Genomic DNA, 19439 nt, shown 5'->3' with positions numbered 1-19439 from the left:
ACAATATCTGAAACAACCCAAACTTTTACAAAAATACTAACCTTAGGCCTAAACAATATGCTTTAGATAATGATAAGGCCTAAGGTTAGCATTTTTGTATGGGTTTGGGTTGTTTCAGTTTTGCTGTTCCAGGCACCTTACGTCCAAGGGCACTTTGAGATATGGAAATAAGTCTTTACCCCCTTGCCATGTAATTTGAACTGAACTTTAGTGCATCCGCAAACTGAAAAAAGCATCAGAGACTACTTTGCTACAATGTTCGACCTCCACCAATCCCATATGCCGAATCGCCATGGTTTCATTTTATCGACAAATTGTCTGGATTAGCATTCACACGCATACCATCTTGCAGTCAATACTAGTCCCATTGTCTCTCTTCTTTCCGTCCCCTGAAAAGATGTTGGGGGGAGGGGTGTATATTCTGGTGACGTTTGTCCAAGAATATGGAAAACAGCAAACAAAATAATGATAAGGCGGGCTGTTAAGGGAGATATTTTTATTTTTGTGGGTATTATATTGTCGAGGACACACCAGGGTACACACATACATACATCTACCAGGAGCCCGCGAGCTCCTGCATATACTTGGTTGACCACTTTTAAGCTTCCATAAGGGCTTCCATAGGGCTTCCATAGGGGCTTCCATAGGGGATTTTCAGGGCCAACGAAACTCAATTAACGGAGCAACAGATCAATTGTCATTCAATGTGACGGAGCAAAGGGACCAAAGAAGCCATTTGTTATTTTCAGTAGTGCATGTAGCAGCTCTCTTAACATGCTATTGTTTGGTATTGTAAGCAGCTTCTATTGTTTTTAAGTCTAAGTCGTTGTTTCATTATTTTCCTTGCTGTTACCACAGGTTTCAATGCGACCTTTGCGAGTTAAAAGGAGAAGAAATCCCTTAACATTTTGGGGAGGCCCTTTAAACTATGTAAACAAATTAACCAATAAAGACACAAATTTAGTTGCAGTGAGTGACGCGGAGAATTATCAGGTCTCAAACCCAGTAAGATGACCATACTGTTTTGGCAATTATCTGAGATAGTAGCTTTCGTCCTCAACCATGCTTATACGTCATCCCAAAAGAAGAGGTTTTATCGCAAGTGTAGAATAGAAATCTGAGTTGAAAGATTTTCAGAATGGTTGCCACAAAAGGTGCAGTCAGCGTTATCTTCAACCCCGATTTGCAAAACAGGTTGTTACTCGGTAAAATTCGATGTAAAAAACTAAAATGAAGGTAAGTTGACTAGTTTTGTACTTTTGGTGCAAGAGAATGCTAATTTATATGCATTTCTCCAGTCTGGTTTACAACACACTTATCCGAGGCGGCGTTTCACAGTTTGCATTCCCTGACTTAGCTTTGCGTGATTTTTTTGGGGTTTGCTAGCTTTCTGTAAACTAGTCTATTTTCTTTCTGCCGTTTCACAAAAGAATTGAAGATGGCCGACAATCCTTTTTAGGTGATGATGCAACAGAGCTGACAGCAGATATGGGACGCAAAAAAAGTTTGTATTGTCCCTTACATTTTTTCGAAACATCCTTCAAAGAGAGGAACTTGTTGTTATCTTTCATTTAATGTTTTACTTTAGAAATGCCTGTAGAGTACATTGCTTTATAAAAACTAGGTTGTTTTCTACTCTGATTAACGCGTTGCTCCAGAGGGGTTGTTCCAAAAATTGTGTCCCTGGTTTGATTACACCATCAGCCCATGACATAAAATGTCTTGAATTAATGCATTATTAGCTTTAATATTTTATTTTCAGTCTATTTAAGATGTTTGTCTAAGAATACATGTTCTCTTTACCCGCATATGATCCGATTCATAAGGCTTCATTTCCTTTTTTCTATAATTGATTGTAAGACCTAACGCACTGCTAAAATGCTCAATATCTCTGTAGAAAAGCTTTATCCATTGAATAAAAGAAGGACCAAAACCCAGATTTTCCAAAGTTTCGTGAATAAAGATCCCGGTCCGCGAGTCAAAAGCTTTTTCAAAGCCAACAAATAGAAGAAGGCTGGGTTATTTTTCTTTCAGCTGTGTTTTTAATAATGCTATCACTCCTGTATCAACCAAAAGTATGTTTTCACCTATAAATGGACCTTTAATAAAAGTTTGATCGTAGTTAATCAATTTGGGGATCAAACTTTTTTAGGCGGTTCGCCATGACTTTTGTTGTTATTTTGTAATCACAGGGATATTCACAGGTGCAATGCCGCTACATTTGAAAGGCCGAGACGACAAATGACATGACAAAAATAAGAAAAATGGCCGCAACAGGGAAAAGTCCCCCTGCATTTTACTCTGTTACAGCTTAACTATATAAAAATATAGAAAGGGTTGCATATGGCTTTTAAAGAGGAAATTCTCATAATAAAATAACAACCATTTTTGACTCGGTACCATCTCGTTAACCTGTATCAATTTTGTGTTCAACTTGACCTATTTTGGGTAAATTTGAGTATGGGAAATAGCTGTATGATAACTTTGAGACTGAATTTCTTCGAAATGAAGATGTCAACACGTTGGGTTGCATATGGATATGTTTTCTTAAAAAGTATAAAGGGCTCATGCAACATATGAAGGGTATCCGATGTCTAGATGTAGTATCAAATCCAGCATTTCTGAAACATACATTTTCTCTCTTTGATTCCTCGCCGTCCTAAGGGCCTTTGGGAGTTGAATTGATTCATTTTGAACCTCGCGCGTGCATATTAATGACTCTAAGCTCCGCCTCTGCTGAAGAAACTACGACTACCGAAGTGCCGAAGAGTAGTCTTTCCATTGAACGAAGAACTCGGATTCGTTTGGCGACAATTCGTTCGACTTCGTAAACACTCTAGCAATGGGCTTTGATTGGGTTGGTATTTCAAGTCGCAGCCCCGATCACGAGTGTCAGCAAATAAGGACGTGTAAAAGCCTGGCGGATGTCTCGCTCGTTTCAACATTGTTGTGTTGAAGGTAGTTTTAAGCAACTGAATGGTTTAGGTGTTAGAATAATTATTTTCGACAAACAAAAGACGTTCCTACTGGGACACTAGCAAATCACGGACAAAAGATAAAATGAAAGAGGCTTTTCCTTTGATGAGGCTGTGTAGACAACTGGCAATGAACGGAAAAGTGCTTAGTGAACTCGCTCTACAGGTATGTTTTTCAAAAAAAATAACATCGATCGGATATTTACAGATTGCGCTGGTTTATTTCAAGATTTTTCTGGGTAAAGGGTAACGGATATATAAAGCATGAGGAATAAGGAAGGATTAAGCCCGCGTGACTAAAACTTTCAACGCTTTTCTCTAAAACACTTCTATTCTGATGGTCTGTTGAACCAAATAAACTCATATCAACAAAAAGAATTGTTTGCCATGTCACTTTCAATGAAGCGAACAGCTTGCTCTTTAATCTTTAGTGTTATTGTTCACTTTTCGCACCTTAAAAATTTATTCTGCTCATCTTAACGTTTGATTGACAGTTGCGGAATTCGGCGAAGGGACTCTGGTATTCCCAAAGCTAAATCAGTTGACCAATCATATCCCACCAGTGCTGAATGCGTGTTTGTTTATGCCGGACTTGTCACATTTTTCGCACTGCAAGTAAATGTCACGGAAGACAATAGAATTCTGCGCGATGGGCTTGCCTGGGGTACCTCTTACACATAAACAGAGGACACTGAGTTGGGTTGTATTAAACGCCAATCCGAAAATAAAAAAAAGAAAAATGCCTAGAAATATAATAGGTACTCCTGGTAATATAACTCCTAGAATGAAAGAAGCAGACCAGGAAGTCGAGCTCAAATGCGGCATATTTCTCATCATCCCCAGAGCTGCTCAGTCTGGAAACGAAGCACTACTTATTTTTTGTTTCGTTTCCTGAGAAACGTATCTATTTTCAGTATTTTGACCTCAGGGGGAACTATTCACACAGTGAGATTGAGCGGCCATTCAAAACAGAGTTTGTAAAATCTAAACATCTATCAGATGCAAAAACGTGAACTTGTATTATCGCAAATCACAATGCCAACAAACACAAAAGCAATGGAAATGGTAATAAATATAAAGTTTTTTTGACTATCAGAATGTTTTTGGGTTAGATTAAAGCGATATATTGTTGAGAAATCTTCGTGTTAATAAGTAATGTAAACAATTTTCGTACAAGTAAGTCGTAGCAATAAATTGGGTTAACCAGGAACGTAAAGAAATTATTATATTGTTGGCTTCCCAAATAAACTTCATTTTATACTATCGTAGCAAAACAAATATTTTTCTGACGTTAAAAACTAGATGTACACGCTACTTTCCGGGAACCCTTGCCAATCAAGCTCAAGCAAAAAGAGAGTTTTTCTTAGTTTTGGGGGCTATGATATCGTGAATATATGAGAAGAGTGTCAACATTGTCATGGACGGATCACTTCACCAGCACCAAACTTTTGCTGGAATTGCATACTCAGAGATTTTCGAGCACCGGCTCGTTTGAATTCAGCTCTTGGTTTCCGCAGGAAACTCTCGAGATGTATTTTTCTCTGTGGAGCGGAGACCGACCTTCGTCCTTGGCAACTCAACGTCTGTGACCTCGAACTTCATTTCAGAACCTACTTCCAAGTCAAATACAAGAACTTTTTATAGTGAATGCAAACTGTGATAGGAGATATTCTTTAAGAAACTCGGATTTCAAAATGCCTCGTTTTAATACGATTAAATATGGAAAGCATTCGATAAGATACTTTGGCCCTTTCCTCTGGTCGAAACTTACAAAAGAATTGCCTACTGAAGATAGTATGCACAGATTTAAGACTAAAATCGGGAGAACAGACTTGACTGTCATATGATGATGGCTGCAGCAATTGTATGCTTTGTAATAGTTAACTTTGAGACTCTATGTCATCAATCAAAAAATTTATTGTAAATGGGTTTTAGATTTCTTTTTAGTTTCCCTAGCTTTTACTATTTTTAGCATTGTTATCCTAGATTATTTTATTTGTGTCACCAATTAGTGCTATGCGCTAGAGATTCTCGACACATCATTATCATCATCACTGGGAACATTTCTTGTTACTAACTTTAAATCTGCGATCGACCTTTATATTGTGCCCGTAATAAATGAAAATCCTTTACACGTCTTCCCACGCTTTGTGGCACTGGAGTCTCTCTGACAAACTGGATATTCGTACTGCAACTATTTCTTCCCGCCCTTTTTGTGTGAGGATTTGAACAAATTTAATGAGAAAACGGACTTTCAAGAATCTACATAATGCATCTTGAAGGATAGTTTAAAGCACCTACAGGAATCACAACGATTTTCTGTCTTGGGCTTTCGATCGTCATACGAAATTTTTTTAGGAGTTTCTCCTTGAGACAGGCCTTCGCAAACTGAACTTACCTGAAAATGGTTGTTTACAGTAACTTTACTTCCGGTGTGCGCTGATTGGTTTAAATCTGAAGGTCGACAAGCAAATTGATTTACTAACATTGGCGATTCGGAGACAGCCGTGGGGGGTCTCCCCTTTTCCGCCCTTCAAGCCCGCCCCCGAGGGAAAGCACTAGAAGACATCGACCCAAACCTGGTGAGCCATCGATATGCCAGCGGAGTCTTGAAAGATGATCGATCGCGGCGAGGATGACTGGCGAGGATTATCTCAGTCATAAAACGGTCAATAGACCTTTCCGGTTTATATTACTAACAAGCTGTTCAATACGTAATGGATTTTAGCAGTATTTTATTACGGAATATACGGCTTATGGCTGTTCTGAGAAACCTTTTTGCGTTGCTGGTTTCGGTCGATGTTATCTATTGTCAACACACTAGGAAATCTTATCTAACATCGACTGAAACCAAGGCCGGAACTTGACGGTACGTACTTCCGGTCATTTTTTTAGACGTTGCATTAATTTTCTTCATGTCATAAATTATCCCAGGTTGGGTTTTGTTGTTAGCGAATTGATATTCAGTCTTTCAACTTGCAGCTAACAAATTTCCGGCGCTCTTCCCACTGTTGGAACGGATCCTATAAGAGAGTTAATTATTGAAAGTTCCACTTTGCGAGCGGCATATATGGCTCCCCAGGTTTAGGTCGATGTTATCTAGCGGCTGGTCTAATCTGCAGGTCGCAGGTCGCAGGTCCCAGGTCATTGTTTCACCAATACAGAAAGTATACTAAACATTCCTGAAAGCTAACCTTAGGCCTAATTAGGCCTAAACAAACGTTTTTAGGGATTACGGTTAGCTTTTAAGAATGTTGAGGATACTTTCTGTATTGGTCAAAAAATGACCGGCAACCTGTGACCTGCGACGTGCGACCTGCAAATTAGACCTGCCGTGTTGTCTGGTAGGTACGTTATGTATGGGGACATGTATTGTACCACAGGTAGTATATAGTATGTAGTATCTATTACCACGTATCTACCTGTTATTCCTGTTATCTTCCTGTTATCTAGTGCTTTCCGCCCCCGAGAGGCCTGCTCGCAGGCTCACACCGTGTGTAACTATTTGATATCTATGCTTGAAAACTCCAGACATCACCACAGATACTGGGTATCGAATAAAAAAAATACTGAGTACTATTTGGCAGATAAACCATTAGTCAAACTGGCGTCAGATGGTATAAACATATCATCACAATGACATTACAACTACAACACGATGTAGAACCCGCAACACTGTTCCACTTTGCACACAGTCCTACGCGATCATTTTAACAAGAGTTGAAACCTGGATCCAGTCGATTCTGTCAATATGGCGGACTGGAATGACTGAAGATGGCCTTCATTTGTATTTAGAGTTTTGTTGGGATGAAGATATATAAGATAAAGGTATAAAAGTAGTTAGGATGATTAAAGTTTGGTAAAACACATGGTCTTAAGCCAAGTGAAATCCTTTCCAGGTGAAATCAAATGAAATCCTTTCAGACGATCAGTTGCTTTGATGAGATGTCGCGTGCAGAAAATCAAGAATTTTGGCTCAGTAACTTTCACGGTTGACGAGCTAATTTCATGTTTTTTATGCTGGTCAAGATGAAATCAAAATAGGGACGCTAAAAATCGCGATTTAAGCAATAACGGCACAATTTCGCTTCTGTGCCACTTCTTCAATAAGACTTAATTAGATTTGTATTCAACTGTTACATAGTAAGAGCGAGCTCACCGGAAGTAGCATATACCAGTAGTTGCGAAAATTGCACCAGTGTTGCATAAGTCACTTGTTGCCATTCTTGTCAAGCCTTGTTTTCTTACATACTTGACTAGAGAGTATCATAAACAGTTGTTTCGTTGTAATGCATATACGTTTTACATAAGCTAGCTTAATCCAACTTTTCGGATCAATTTAAATGCATATAAGCCTTACATTTTGAACCTTTATAGCTGATTTGGAAATGTGTTGTTTTTATGCAGCTATGATGTGAGTATTGAATCAGCAAATGATAAGAAGAAGCAGTCATGACACTTTGCTATCAAGGAAAGAAAATTTTAGCACCAATGGTGCGAGTTGGTACCCTACCAATGAGACTACTAGCTTTAACATATGGAGCTGATATTGTGTATGCTGAGATAAGGAATTAATTTTCTAAGAAAATGCTTAAACTTAACAATTCTAAACTCAACTACGTACTATTTTGTTTGTGACATCCCTTAGTTGAACATTTATCACCAAAACTCAGGAAGAGCATGTAATTTGAGGTAACTTAGGAATGTATTCTTGGAACAACCCTGATTTTCCCACCCAGATTTTAGTAATAACTGCCCTGCTATTAATCTGGCTAATTTTCTGCTTTGTGTAGGTTCATTAAAATCTTTTCTAATTTCCTTTAAGGAAATAATTGACTTTAAAATCCTCAAGACAACTCGACTTGAAAACAGTAAGTGATTTTAATGTACATACAAATTGATAACAATTATGCAAGTTGTCTTTAATTTGATGGCACATCAGTCTGCAGTGCATACTGGTAGTTTTCTTTTCTCAAAAGGCCAAGTGACTGTTCACAATGGTTTCCTGGAAAACCAGGATTGGAGATCGAGGATTGAGGATCGGGGATCGAGGATTGATTACAAGCTAAACCAAAGCTTTAAAAAAAAAAAAAACCTAAGTGATCTAGGGCGTTGATGTAAATATCAAAATATTTACTATAGCGTGGGATTTTTGCAGTGATTGAGAACACCAGAGTTAAGACTGTATCAAGCGAGATTGTGATTAAATAAACCTCGAATATTGAAACTTGTGAACTTGTGCAGAACACTGCTTATTGGGAGGCGAGCATTCTTCACATTCAAAGGGCATAGATTGTCAAGTGTACTCTTTAATCAAATGTAGAATCCCAAGAAAGCACAAAGTAATGCAATGCATCTCTTCAAACAATCAATCGAGTGTTTTTCCCACATGATTGCAGTGAATTTGCTCAAGGCGACTGAACCTGAAACCAGAAAAAGAACCTTCTTCTTGCACTTGTGGGCTAGTTTCCTAGACAGACTGGAAAAGAAAAAAAGCTGAGAAGGCAAAGACTGTTTTTACCCTCCCTTAAAAAACAAAACAAGAAACAAACAAACAAAAAATATAATATATATTTGATAAACGTGGGGAAATAACCACGAATACCAATATGTGTAATTTTGTGTTCTTGTTTTATTTTGGTCCAAGAAAAAGTGGTCTTAACTGGCTGTTTACAAGATTGAAATTTTGTAAGTGACCACACACTGAATCTGTAGGGGTTGGCTGCTGCTGAACCACAGCTAATGCACATTATCAAGCCATGTAGTCATGTAGTGTACACAAGAAGTGCTGACTGATGCAAACCAGATCTCACAATGCCTTCCTGGTGTTTCACTAAATAAAATAAGCCTCCCCCCTCAAAAAACAAACAAACCGTTCACAGTGTCTTAGGACTTTTTTCTATTATTATTGCGATAACTTAGAAACTCGCTTTTCATATTTATGTCTACTGGTCTAAATTTGTACTCGGATTTATGAAAATCAAAATTTGTATAAATTGATAATTGGTAACTCTATAGTATTCTATGGTATGGTAGTTGTCTTGCAAGTGAGGTGATAAGGGTAATCATATCCAATTTTTTGCCCAAATTTGTTTTGTTGTCAAGACACCTTAGGTAACATAAAACAAGACAGTAATGAAAGTTTTCAAAATACATGAGATGAAAGCCTAAATTAGATGCTGATATTTTGATAGGCACTGACATTGTTTTCAAATAGTTGTATACCCCAGCCAAGACCACTGTAATCATACAAAAATATTGTCTTTGACTTTTTTAGAAATGCTGCCTTGGTACAGTTGACTTTATACTAGTTGATGGTACAGTTGTCTTCAGGACTTGCGATGCAGAAAAACAAAAAGTTGTATTTCAGATGGTAAGTTTAATATCAAACTTAAGCAAAACAGTGTGCGAAACAGATTAAAAGATATTTGCTTGTTTATAGGTTCGCTCTTTGAGGTTGCAATATGTGATCTAAAATGCCAATTTTTTTTAACATGTATGCATGTTCTGTTATTAATGAAAGCAATCTTCATTAAGACATAAGTGCAAATGACTCTGATTACATTGTAGTGTAGCTGATCCTATGCCACTCTTGGCAGAAAGTGCACTGGCATTGTTGTAACTGAAAGGGTTGCAATGTTTATTTGTGTCAAGGAGACTTAATCTGATCAATGGAATGAACTAAGTTTAGAGAACCCTTAGTGTAAGTAGTGAAAGAGAGGATGGACAAATATCAAGAACCTTGGGAAAAAAATTCAGAACAATATGGAATGAAAACCATGAACCCTTAATTTGTGGGAGGGCTGGGAGCAACTTCCAACTAGACTAGCAGATCTAGCTTGTTTAAGAACCAGACATCAGGTCTCTGCTGTAATTCTGCATGTGCATTTTGCAAAAGGTTGCTCTGAGTGTTTGGGACCTTTCCAGCAAATTTATGAATTCTTGCAGGGCACAGCAGACCCAGAGAGAGCTCTAAAAGCTGCAAAAATGCTGTAAGTCAACTTTAAGTTGTAGCTAATCCTTAACACATATACATGTGTGAACCCTTTGTGGACCCTTTGGTATTATTATTTATTGTGTTGCCTTGCAGAAGGATTGCTGTATGTGTGTAAAATTTTGCTTTCAGCTTGTACCGTAATTGGCCTTAATCAAACAGTGGCCATGTTGAGTCTGGAGGGATTGAAAACGTTTGTTTTGCACCACCAAAACTCGCTCCCAAACATTTCAACTGGCGGCTCAGGGTACGAAAGCTATTGTCTATGGCCAATTTGGCCGCCACATGAATAAGGCGGCCCATGGCTGTAACTGCTTGTGTTATCGCAGTGCTTTTGAAATTGTTTTAACTCTTGCTCAAACATAAGAAGCTTATATCACATACAGTATTTATTAATGTTCCTATCAATATTTTTTTGTCAATTTGTAGTCAACAGTGTATGGTCTCGATTTTGTGCTTAATTAAATACATGTTTATTTTAAGGAGAATTGTAATTTGGTTTCTCTTTATTTACAGAGAAAATGATGTTGCTGGAATTGATGTGAACATGGGTTGTCCAAAAGATTATTCAGTCAAGGTTAACAGATTAATGGGCTTACAGTACTTGTACCTATTTTTACTAATGGAGTATTTCTTTAATTAACAATTAAAGGGTTTGTACTTGGTGAGACCTCTCTCTTTTACCAAAATGTCCCTGTTTTTATATTCAGATGCAGCCTGGTCATTAAGGGTACAATAATATATACGAGTTTGTTGGTTCTCTTTTCTCCATGTAATATTAATGTATTATGTTAATAAAATTTGTTATGTTAGATCTTATTTTATGATAAATTATATGGTACTACACTGTATAATTTTAACACATACTAGTAATTTAGTTGTGCAGTAATGTTTCCTCATGTAGCAATGATGCAATCAAACCAAAGATCCAATATATTGCCCAAGAATATTTGGTAAAATAAGTTAAAATTTATTTGTCATCTTTTAAAGCTAGGAAAACTTTTTTTTTATAAAAGAACCTTCAAACTATTATTTTCCATTCTCTCCATCCTCACTCTATTGATGGGAAAGTATGGTTTGTTATTTGATGACAGGGAGGCATGGGAGCAGCATTGTTGACACAGCCTGAAAATGTCAAAAAGGTAAGGCAACAACAATAAGTGCCTAGTATTTCAAAATTAATAATTTCATTGTGGTTAAGTGTAAGCTAGGCAAGGTTAAAACCAAGGCGTTGCTGGTTAGTGGTGTCAGCCATTTGGGCTGTGGGGCTCCCCACTGCATTGTGCAGGGAAGGACAAGTCATGGTCATCATTGCAGATCTTGTGCACTTGGTGTTTCTTCTTGTCATTTTTTCTTCTGCCCATCCTTAGATCGGTGACTATATTAAAATAACTTCATCAGTGGTCCATAAGTTAATTCAGTGAAATGAAAAGCAATGTACAACAAATTAATAATGTTTGCATTTACATGTATTTCCATCCTGTAGATTCTCACGGCACTTGTAAAGGGTGTTTCAAAGCCAGTGACGTGCAAAATACGAATTCTACCAACAGTAAGATGCCATTTTGTAATGTGTACAACTCTTAAAATATGAATTTTGATTTGAGCCTCTTTAGTTTTCCTCTTTTAAATGTATCTCAAGTAACTGACACTAAAGGGGACTGTGCCAGACATGATTTGGCTGTGTTCACAGAGCATTCTGTACTCTGTTGGAGGACCTTTGAAAATTAGGAGTCATGGTATTTATTTTTTTCTCAGGCGGTTTTAGTATTCAATGTTACAGCGTAATTAACTCGTAATTTACTATTCTCTTTCATTTTGACATCATCCTTGCTCCCTAAGGAGCGCGTGCGCATGAGACGTTTTTGAGCTTAAGGCTCAAACTGGAAGTGAAAGTTTCGCAATCCAAGACAGTAGTCTCTATCAAACTTAATTGAGCTAATCGTCTCTGATAGTCAAAAGATACTTAGCCATTTAAACGTAGTTGTGCCAAGACGAGTTAAAAAGGAAAGTAATTCCCTTCCGGTTGCCGTTCATGGCTCAAAAGCGTCTTGTGCTTAGGCTCCCTCCTCTTATAATTAGGGAGCTTACGAAACGGGGACGACGACGGCTACGAGAACTTCATTTAAAAATACAAGTTCGCGTTATTTATATCACTACGAAACTATTTCTTGTCGTTTCGCGTTAAAAATGTGTAGTAACTGTCGGGGAATCGGGAGGCGTAGAGAGTGAATTTAAAATTCCTCGTCATGTGCTAACGTCCTCCACAGAACCTTGAATTTGGTCATTTCACGTCGTCGTTTAGGAGATGACGGCAAAGAAATGTACCAAAATGTAAAACGCACGTGCAGAGCGTGCAGAGCCATTGTTTTTGCTGATTAAACCTATTGTTTTGTAGCGTCGTCGCTTCGTAAGCTCCCTATTTAAGCAACGACGACGTCGATGGGGGAACGAGAATGTTTGTCATAATTGCAAAGATTTTCCGATCATGGACCAATTCGGGAAACTCAATGTTGCACCCAAATCTCAAATCTCCCTAGGTTAAGATCGTTGTGCATTGTATTTGCATTATAGTAACATTCGCATTTAAATGATAGGGAAATAGAAGAAAGAACTAAGTGATCTTCGCAACGAACTGGACAATTTGAGCATTTGTCACTTTATTGGCACCTGAAAAATGCAGGTAGCTCCAACGGGATTCGAATCCATGACCTCTGCGATGCCGGTGAAATGCTGATCTACCAACTGAGCTATGAAGTCACACAGTTTGGAGAAGGCCAGTTTGCTGGGCTAATGTGTTCCCGTGAATGGACTGATGAATGGAAGAAATGTATATTTGAAGTGAGAGTTTTAGACGAAAGAACTGAGTGATCCTCGTACTTAAGTGAGCAATATAAGCAATTGTCACTTTACAGACACTGAAAAATGTAGGCAGATTCAACGGAATTCAAACCCATGACCTTTGCGATGCCGGTGCTATGGTCTACCAACATGTATTTTTTAAGAACGAAGATTTCAGTGTAAGATTTTCATCTTTATTATTCCCATTTTAAGAACGAATAATTTTCATGGTCAAATATTTATTACCGGTAATCCCTCCTACATGATTTAGTTTTTCGTACATGTACTATGTGGCTGTTTCTGCAATTAAAGTTTTTAATTTCACACAGTGTTTGTTTCTTTTGTTAACCTTATTGTGGGGTTGAGTGTTTGCTTTGTGAACATCTCCCCTTCATTTTACAAACTAACCCTAACTTTTGTCTATGATTTTTCCTCAACTCACCATCCACACACACATAATTTTCCCCCAAAAATACCCGCTTACTAGTGAATGTTCTAGTTAGTGGAGAGGAACCCCTTCTTGTAAGGAGGCTTCTAATAAAAACACCATTAGGAAAGCCACAAAGGTTGCTAGTGAAACTTCTGCTATTACTATTAAATAACAAACCAACTGACATATGAAGCCACACCAAAATCTTTCAGTTTCTGTAAAGTGACGATTTTTTAAATTGTCCAGTTAAGTGCGAGGATCACTGACTTCTTTCGTCTGCAACCCGCGCTTCAAATATATATATTTTAATTGATACGGAAATTACCTGGAACAAAACGTTTTGTCGGAATTGAGTACAATATTGAGTTGGTCGACTTAGTCTATTGCCTGGGATGAAATTACAGCTGGTTTTAACGGCATGACAGTCCGAGACAAGTGAACAAATTAATAATTATCGTCGTGTTCTGATCGCATGTTGTCTACTTAACCTCAAACTGACCATTTCAAGTCGTTCAGTTTTGAGGAGCAAAGAAATGGACCAAAATGTAAAACGCGTGTGTGGGGCGTGTAGGGTCTTTTTTTTTCTTTAAGCCTGTCTTTCTTAGCCTTCTCGTCTTGACAACGACGTGATATGAACAAATTGTAAGGCTCCGGCAAACAAGGAAACATTGTTGCGGAAGCAAATGTTTCCCCGTTTGCGGCCCTTGGAAGCATTTTTTGCAGAAGCAAAATTTGCTTCCCGGGAAGCAAAAATGTTTCTGAATTTTTTCAGAAATATAATTTTTTCTTGCTCAGCAAGTACTTCATTTCGTGAAACAATGTTTCCTCATTCACGAAGGCCCTTAGGTTATGCGGAGTAGGCGATCCCCTGACGATACTTTTAATTTTTCGCCAAATATTCACATCGTTGATATCAATTTTATTGGTAGAATGTTGATACACACTTTCTATGCCGATCAACTTGGACATTTTAAAATAATGTTCTCGAAGCCCTTAACTCCTTAATTCTAATAACTCGCCGTCCTTTTAACTTGCATTTACAACGACATCAAGAAATTCAAACTTTTCTTTTGGTTATAATTTGTAACTTGCAGTTGTAACATTTCTTATTAACGTAATGGCATACAATGAAATAAATGTATATTTGAAGTAACAGTCCTCCATTTAAATCTGTTAATTTTATTTAGTGCGGGGTACTTCAAAATAATAATTCATTTGTTTCATTCATCGAGTCCTTTCACGGGAACAAATGAGCCCAACAAATGGGGTCAGTACGCAGCTATTACAACGGCTCTCGGGATTGGCTCATAAAACAAGGGACCAAAACAAACAACCAATCAACGATGGACCCTAACCCTAAAAACAATAGAGCTGCGTCCTAAAGGGATCCAATAAAATAGGAGGTTGTAAAGAGCTGCGTCCTATCAAATGGGCCTTATTCGCGCGGCGGCCATGTTGGCTATAGGCAATAGATTTCGTACCCCAAGCCCCGAGTTGAAATGGTTGGGAACGAGTTTTCAATCCCTCTGGACTCAACATGGCCGCCGTGTGATTAAGGCCCATTGACCTGCTCTCCCAACTGGTTGGCTGTAGAGCATTACACTGGCATCGCAGAAATCATTGGTTCGAATCCCGTTGAAACCACCTGAATTGTTTAGGTGTCTATAAGAGATAATTACTAAATTCTCCAGGTAAGTGCGAGGATCACTTCTCCCTTTTGTATTGTCGAAGATTTTGTAAATTTGTGGGAACTTGCCGACTCGATTAGCTATCCTATTTTTGGGTGAAACTTGTATTTTTACATTCTTTTTGTTGTTGTTGTTCTTGACCAAAGCATGATTTTACGTTACTAGCTGCCCTTATGGTAGGAACCAACACAATCTAGGGCCTTACACAAAAACCCGGTTATCATGAGAAAATCAATTCAAATTCTATGAACACGAATTAAACCGTTTGTATCCTGATTACTAGTTGAAAACAGAAGGTCGAGTACTTCATTATTCAGTTTGCCTGTGTCTGCCCAGTTTCTGAAGACTTATCATTGCTTAAACCAAATACTTAGCTTAAAACTCGCCATAGCACTTGCTAACAAAGTAACGTTTTTTGTTGAATTTCATAGATCGAGGAAACGGTTGCTTTTGCTAAACTTGTGGAAAGTACTGGCATTGTTGCTTTGGCAGTTCATGGAAGGTATAGCAGTTGCACATGTAAAGAGAGAGATAGAGAGAGAAATTTACAAGCAGAGTGTCCACATATTAAATCACTCGCTACGATTTTCAGCTTTTAACCGTTATCGAATTCATCACTCTTAGTGTTTTATGACAACAACAACACCACCTCAACATTTTTGCCACAATGAAAACTAAAACACCCAGAATAAAGATTAATTAAAATGGGAAAAAAGCACAAACTGTAGAAAGCTAATGGAGATAAGAAGACTTACTTACAGAGATTTATGGGTTGGTGCGTGTGTGAACTTAACTCTTGCACCTTGTTTTGCTGTTGGAAAGTGCTGTTAAGGTTTCAACCTTTCAAGAAACCTTGTTATTAGAAGGATTGACAGTACAACACTTTATTACGTAACAGCAATGTTATGGTACCATGTGAAACATCAATTATTGCTGAACAAGATGCAGTCATTTTTGTGACGTAACAAGTTACGATGGAAACAGGAAAGCCTTGCTAAAACACCCTATATTTTGGCTTTAGTTGCCCATATCTGAAAAACGAACTGGGTGACCTCAACTTTTTATTGCACAAAAGTGATCAGCAGGCCAAGATGAATCTCTCTGCAAAGTTTAAAAACATTTTGTGGAGCGGATTCAGAGCCACCTTAAATAATTGAAAATTTAAGGTAGCCCTGAATCCGTTCCACAGAATTTCTTTAAACATTGCATAAAGTTTCACTCTGGCATGCTGATTACATTTCAGAAATTAAAAAAAATAAAGTGGGCGTCTATGAGTTCGTTTTTGAAATATGAGCAGCTAAAGCCAAAATATGGGGTGTTTTTGCAGGGCTTTCCTGTTGCCATGGTAACTTTTTAGGTCACAAAAATGACCGAATCTTTTTCAGCAATAATTGGTATTTGATATGGTACCATAACATTGCTGTTAAGTGATAAAGTGTTGTAGTCTCAATCCACATGCAATAAGAACGTTTCTTTCAAGTGTTGCATGAAACTGGTTTGAGCCACCTTACATCGTTGGTTTAGACATTTACCTGTGCGTATATCGAGATTTGATGCACTTTAAGAGTAAGGAGAGCGCTTAAGAAGCCACAGTTGCTCAAGGAGCCTTCTATACGTCACTTTTGCACTAATTTTTCTTTCAACGTGCTTCAAACTCGATGTACGCTCGCCAAAGTATAAACTAAGAGAATTATTACATTGTAATTTTTCATGCGCTCGAACGGAAGACCAATGTTTGAAAGGCTTTGAAGTCATTGAATGCAACTTATAAAGTTACATTTTTCATCTGGTTGCAATTTGACCCAGTGATCGCTTTTGATTTGTCAATTGTTAATTACAGAGAGAAGCACGAGCGGCCGAGGGACCCTGTGCACATTGACGTTATTCGTGAAGTAGCAAAGGCTGTTTCCATCCCTGTTATTGCAAATGGTGTTTCAGCCTTGGTGAAAACGTTTGACGACATTGAAAAATACCGACTGGAAACAGGCTGCTCTTCTGTGATGCTGGCGAGAGCAGCACAATGGAACCCTTCCATTTTCAGGTAACTACTGTAATTACTCCAGAAGCAGTTCCTCGAATAATTACATTTCTACGAATACTCTAAAAAACGACAACGTCGACGCCACCGAACAATAAATATTTGGCTTTAAGAAGGAGGAAGAAGTATGCTACACAGGTGGCAACCCATATCAGTACATTTCTTTGTGGTACTCTGTAATTCAGCAGTTTGAAATAACGAAATCTAAGATTTTGACAGCGTCATCATGTGAATCGTTCTTTCGGTATCTTTACAGAGAGGTGGCTAACGCGAAAGCGTATGCTACTTTGTACACCACACACCTACAGTCAACTCCCGTTATAGCGGACATCCTCGGGACCGCGATTTGGTGTCCGTAATAGCGGGGTGCGAAAAAATTTGTATTTTCAACCATATTTACAGAAGGGGGTCACATGTGTGTTCATTTTCATTAATCCAGTACCTTTTTCAGACCCGTTGTCGCACGTAAAGAGCGTCAGAACTTTGTTTACAAACAGAACAGGAGTTACGTACCCTTTGTGTACAGTAGATCTTCTAAGTACGTAGAAAACTATCATCGTATGTTGCAGCAATGTCCACACATGCATCGTTTTGGTTTCCTACTGTGCTGAAGTACAGTAATCTACATTTCTAAAAAAAAAATATTTTCAAGTAAAAACCTGAACATAAACTATTGTTTGCATCAGCTATCACATTGCCTTAAAATATCGATTTGAATTGCAACTTTCCCCACTTTGTCGCCAAGGAGACTAAATTCATTAGCAACCTTAAACTCCCCTCTGTGAATCAAAAAAGCAGAAAAAGTAGACTTGATATGTGTGCAAATATTGCAAGATGATGCTCGGTCTGTAAAAATGCCGTTACATAGGCCCAGTATGGGAGCTGTAGGCTCCGGGTCATGGATTCCTGATTACATCTATCAGTGCAAGTATTCTAAGCAGTTGTTGCTGTTGTTCTCTTCTTTATTGTTTCGTTGAGTGTGTTTCATTGGCCCTGAAAAGCCCATATCCGGGAGTGGTCAATTAAGATGTATTTGTATATATATTTATTTATTTTCACAGAAGAGAAGGTCGCTTGCCCGCTTTTCAGGTCATACAGGAGTACATAAAGTTGGTATGATATGATTTATGACTTTGTTTTTCTCGACCTCTCATCCTTGCAGTGAGTCAAATAGCTTTCCCTTTGCAACAGGTATTTTTTGACCATGTTGCAATACCCAGGCGATTTGATGTTTGTCTTGTTTGTTTATCCTATTTACATTTTAGTTTATCTCTTGAGCATTGTCTCATGATCTTCATTAGAAAAACAAAATGTGCGCGCGATCCCAGGAAGTTCTTACTCTTATATTCAAGTGCTCCTCATCTAAAGTAATTTTTGTTGTTGTTGTTTTGGCAATCTCTTCGCCTACAGCATAAAGACATGTTTCCTCTTTTCTCATCCACAAATCGGCTAAGCGCAAGACAAGCACAGGATTTTCCACAGGACGACCACACGAACTGTTTCGCAGTACAAAGCGATTTGCGGTACTGATGGAATAGGAAAGTAGCTCTAAGTAGCTCGACCCAAAAGAAAAGAAAAGACCAATAATACTTTTTGGACACCGTGTTGAAAGTTATCTATTATGAAGAAAAAATTGTTGAAATTGAGTAAAAATCGTGGGCACCGAATAAACAAATGCATGTTTATTGCCAGTTGTTTATTGGTTTTCTTTTCATAGGCAGTGGAATTTGACAATGCGGTGGGGAATTCAAAATACTGCATTCAGGGATTGTTGCACGAAGATACGACATCAGCGGAGGCTAAACTGGTACAGCCCACCAGTAACATGCGCGAAATTTGGTGAGCATGTCAAATATGAACAGTTATAGAAAGATGCTCGGCTCATCTTACCTTGTTATTGAGGTTTTTTATTTTAATGTGAAAAATAATGTCACGATTTTTTTTCCGCCATGGCGTAGTTATGCTAAGAAAATAGGACGACTTTTTTGAGCCAGTCAGAGACAAGTTAAATCAGTTATGTTTGCCTGTACACGCGATTTCCCGTGCTACGCGCGCCAGCCGCGTGTATTTGTTGTCATTGAGAAGGCTCGAAAGGGTTTTCAGCTGAGCGCGCGCGCGTAAGCCACGCACGAAATTCTAAAAGCTGCTCACATCAGCTCATGATTCAAAATGGGTCACCAGAAATAAACAAATACCGCTAATTTCGCTCACCTTTTTTCCAATTCCTATATATATGGAATATAAACAGACATCCCCTATTTTTTTTTTTAACCACGAAAATTGTATACACACGGTTTAACGGTCACTTAAATCCGTTTGTGTTTGCCTGTAACTCCACTCGCGTGTGCACTCGAATGAGCGGGTGACGCATGCGTAAATTCTGATCTTTTAACCCCCTCATTTTTCCTGATTTTGCAACTTTAATCGTTTTTATCGCTGCTTCCAAACGGTGAATTTTTTTTCATTTTTTGCA

The 19439-nt window shown here is 38.2% G+C and overlaps 1 protein-coding gene across 1 annotated transcript in view; it reads left to right on the top strand.

Moving 5' to 3' along the window:
- The first annotated feature begins 6649 nt into the window (after nucleotides 1–6649).
- LOC138019151 (tRNA-dihydrouridine(20) synthase [NAD(P)+]-like) overlaps nucleotides 6650–19439 on the top strand; it is a 19104-nt gene continuing 6314 nt past the window's right edge. Inside the window, exons 1-11 of the mRNA XM_068865836.1 lie at nucleotides 6650–6803; nucleotides 7383–7846; nucleotides 9253–9348; nucleotides 9924–9967; nucleotides 10486–10546; nucleotides 11064–11111; nucleotides 11456–11521; nucleotides 15360–15430; nucleotides 16769–16969; nucleotides 18028–18079; nucleotides 18684–18805. Of these exons, the coding sequence (XP_068721937.1) occupies nucleotides 9346–9348; nucleotides 9924–9967; nucleotides 10486–10546; nucleotides 11064–11111; nucleotides 11456–11521; nucleotides 15360–15430; nucleotides 16769–16969; nucleotides 18028–18079; nucleotides 18684–18805 (668 nt within the window). The 5' untranslated portion in view covers nucleotides 6650–6803; nucleotides 7383–7846; nucleotides 9253–9345. The remainder of the gene's footprint in view (nucleotides 6804–7382; nucleotides 7847–9252; nucleotides 9349–9923; nucleotides 9968–10485; nucleotides 10547–11063; nucleotides 11112–11455; nucleotides 11522–15359; nucleotides 15431–16768; nucleotides 16970–18027; nucleotides 18080–18683; nucleotides 18806–19439) is intronic.

The sequence above is a fragment of the Montipora capricornis genome, chromosome 10 (genome assembly GCF_036669925.1).
Source record: "Montipora capricornis isolate CH-2021 chromosome 10, ASM3666992v2, whole genome shotgun sequence".
Taxonomy (NCBI): Eukaryota; Metazoa; Cnidaria; class Anthozoa; order Scleractinia; family Acroporidae; genus Montipora; species Montipora capricornis.
This window is presented reverse-complemented; position numbering and strand designations above follow the sequence as displayed.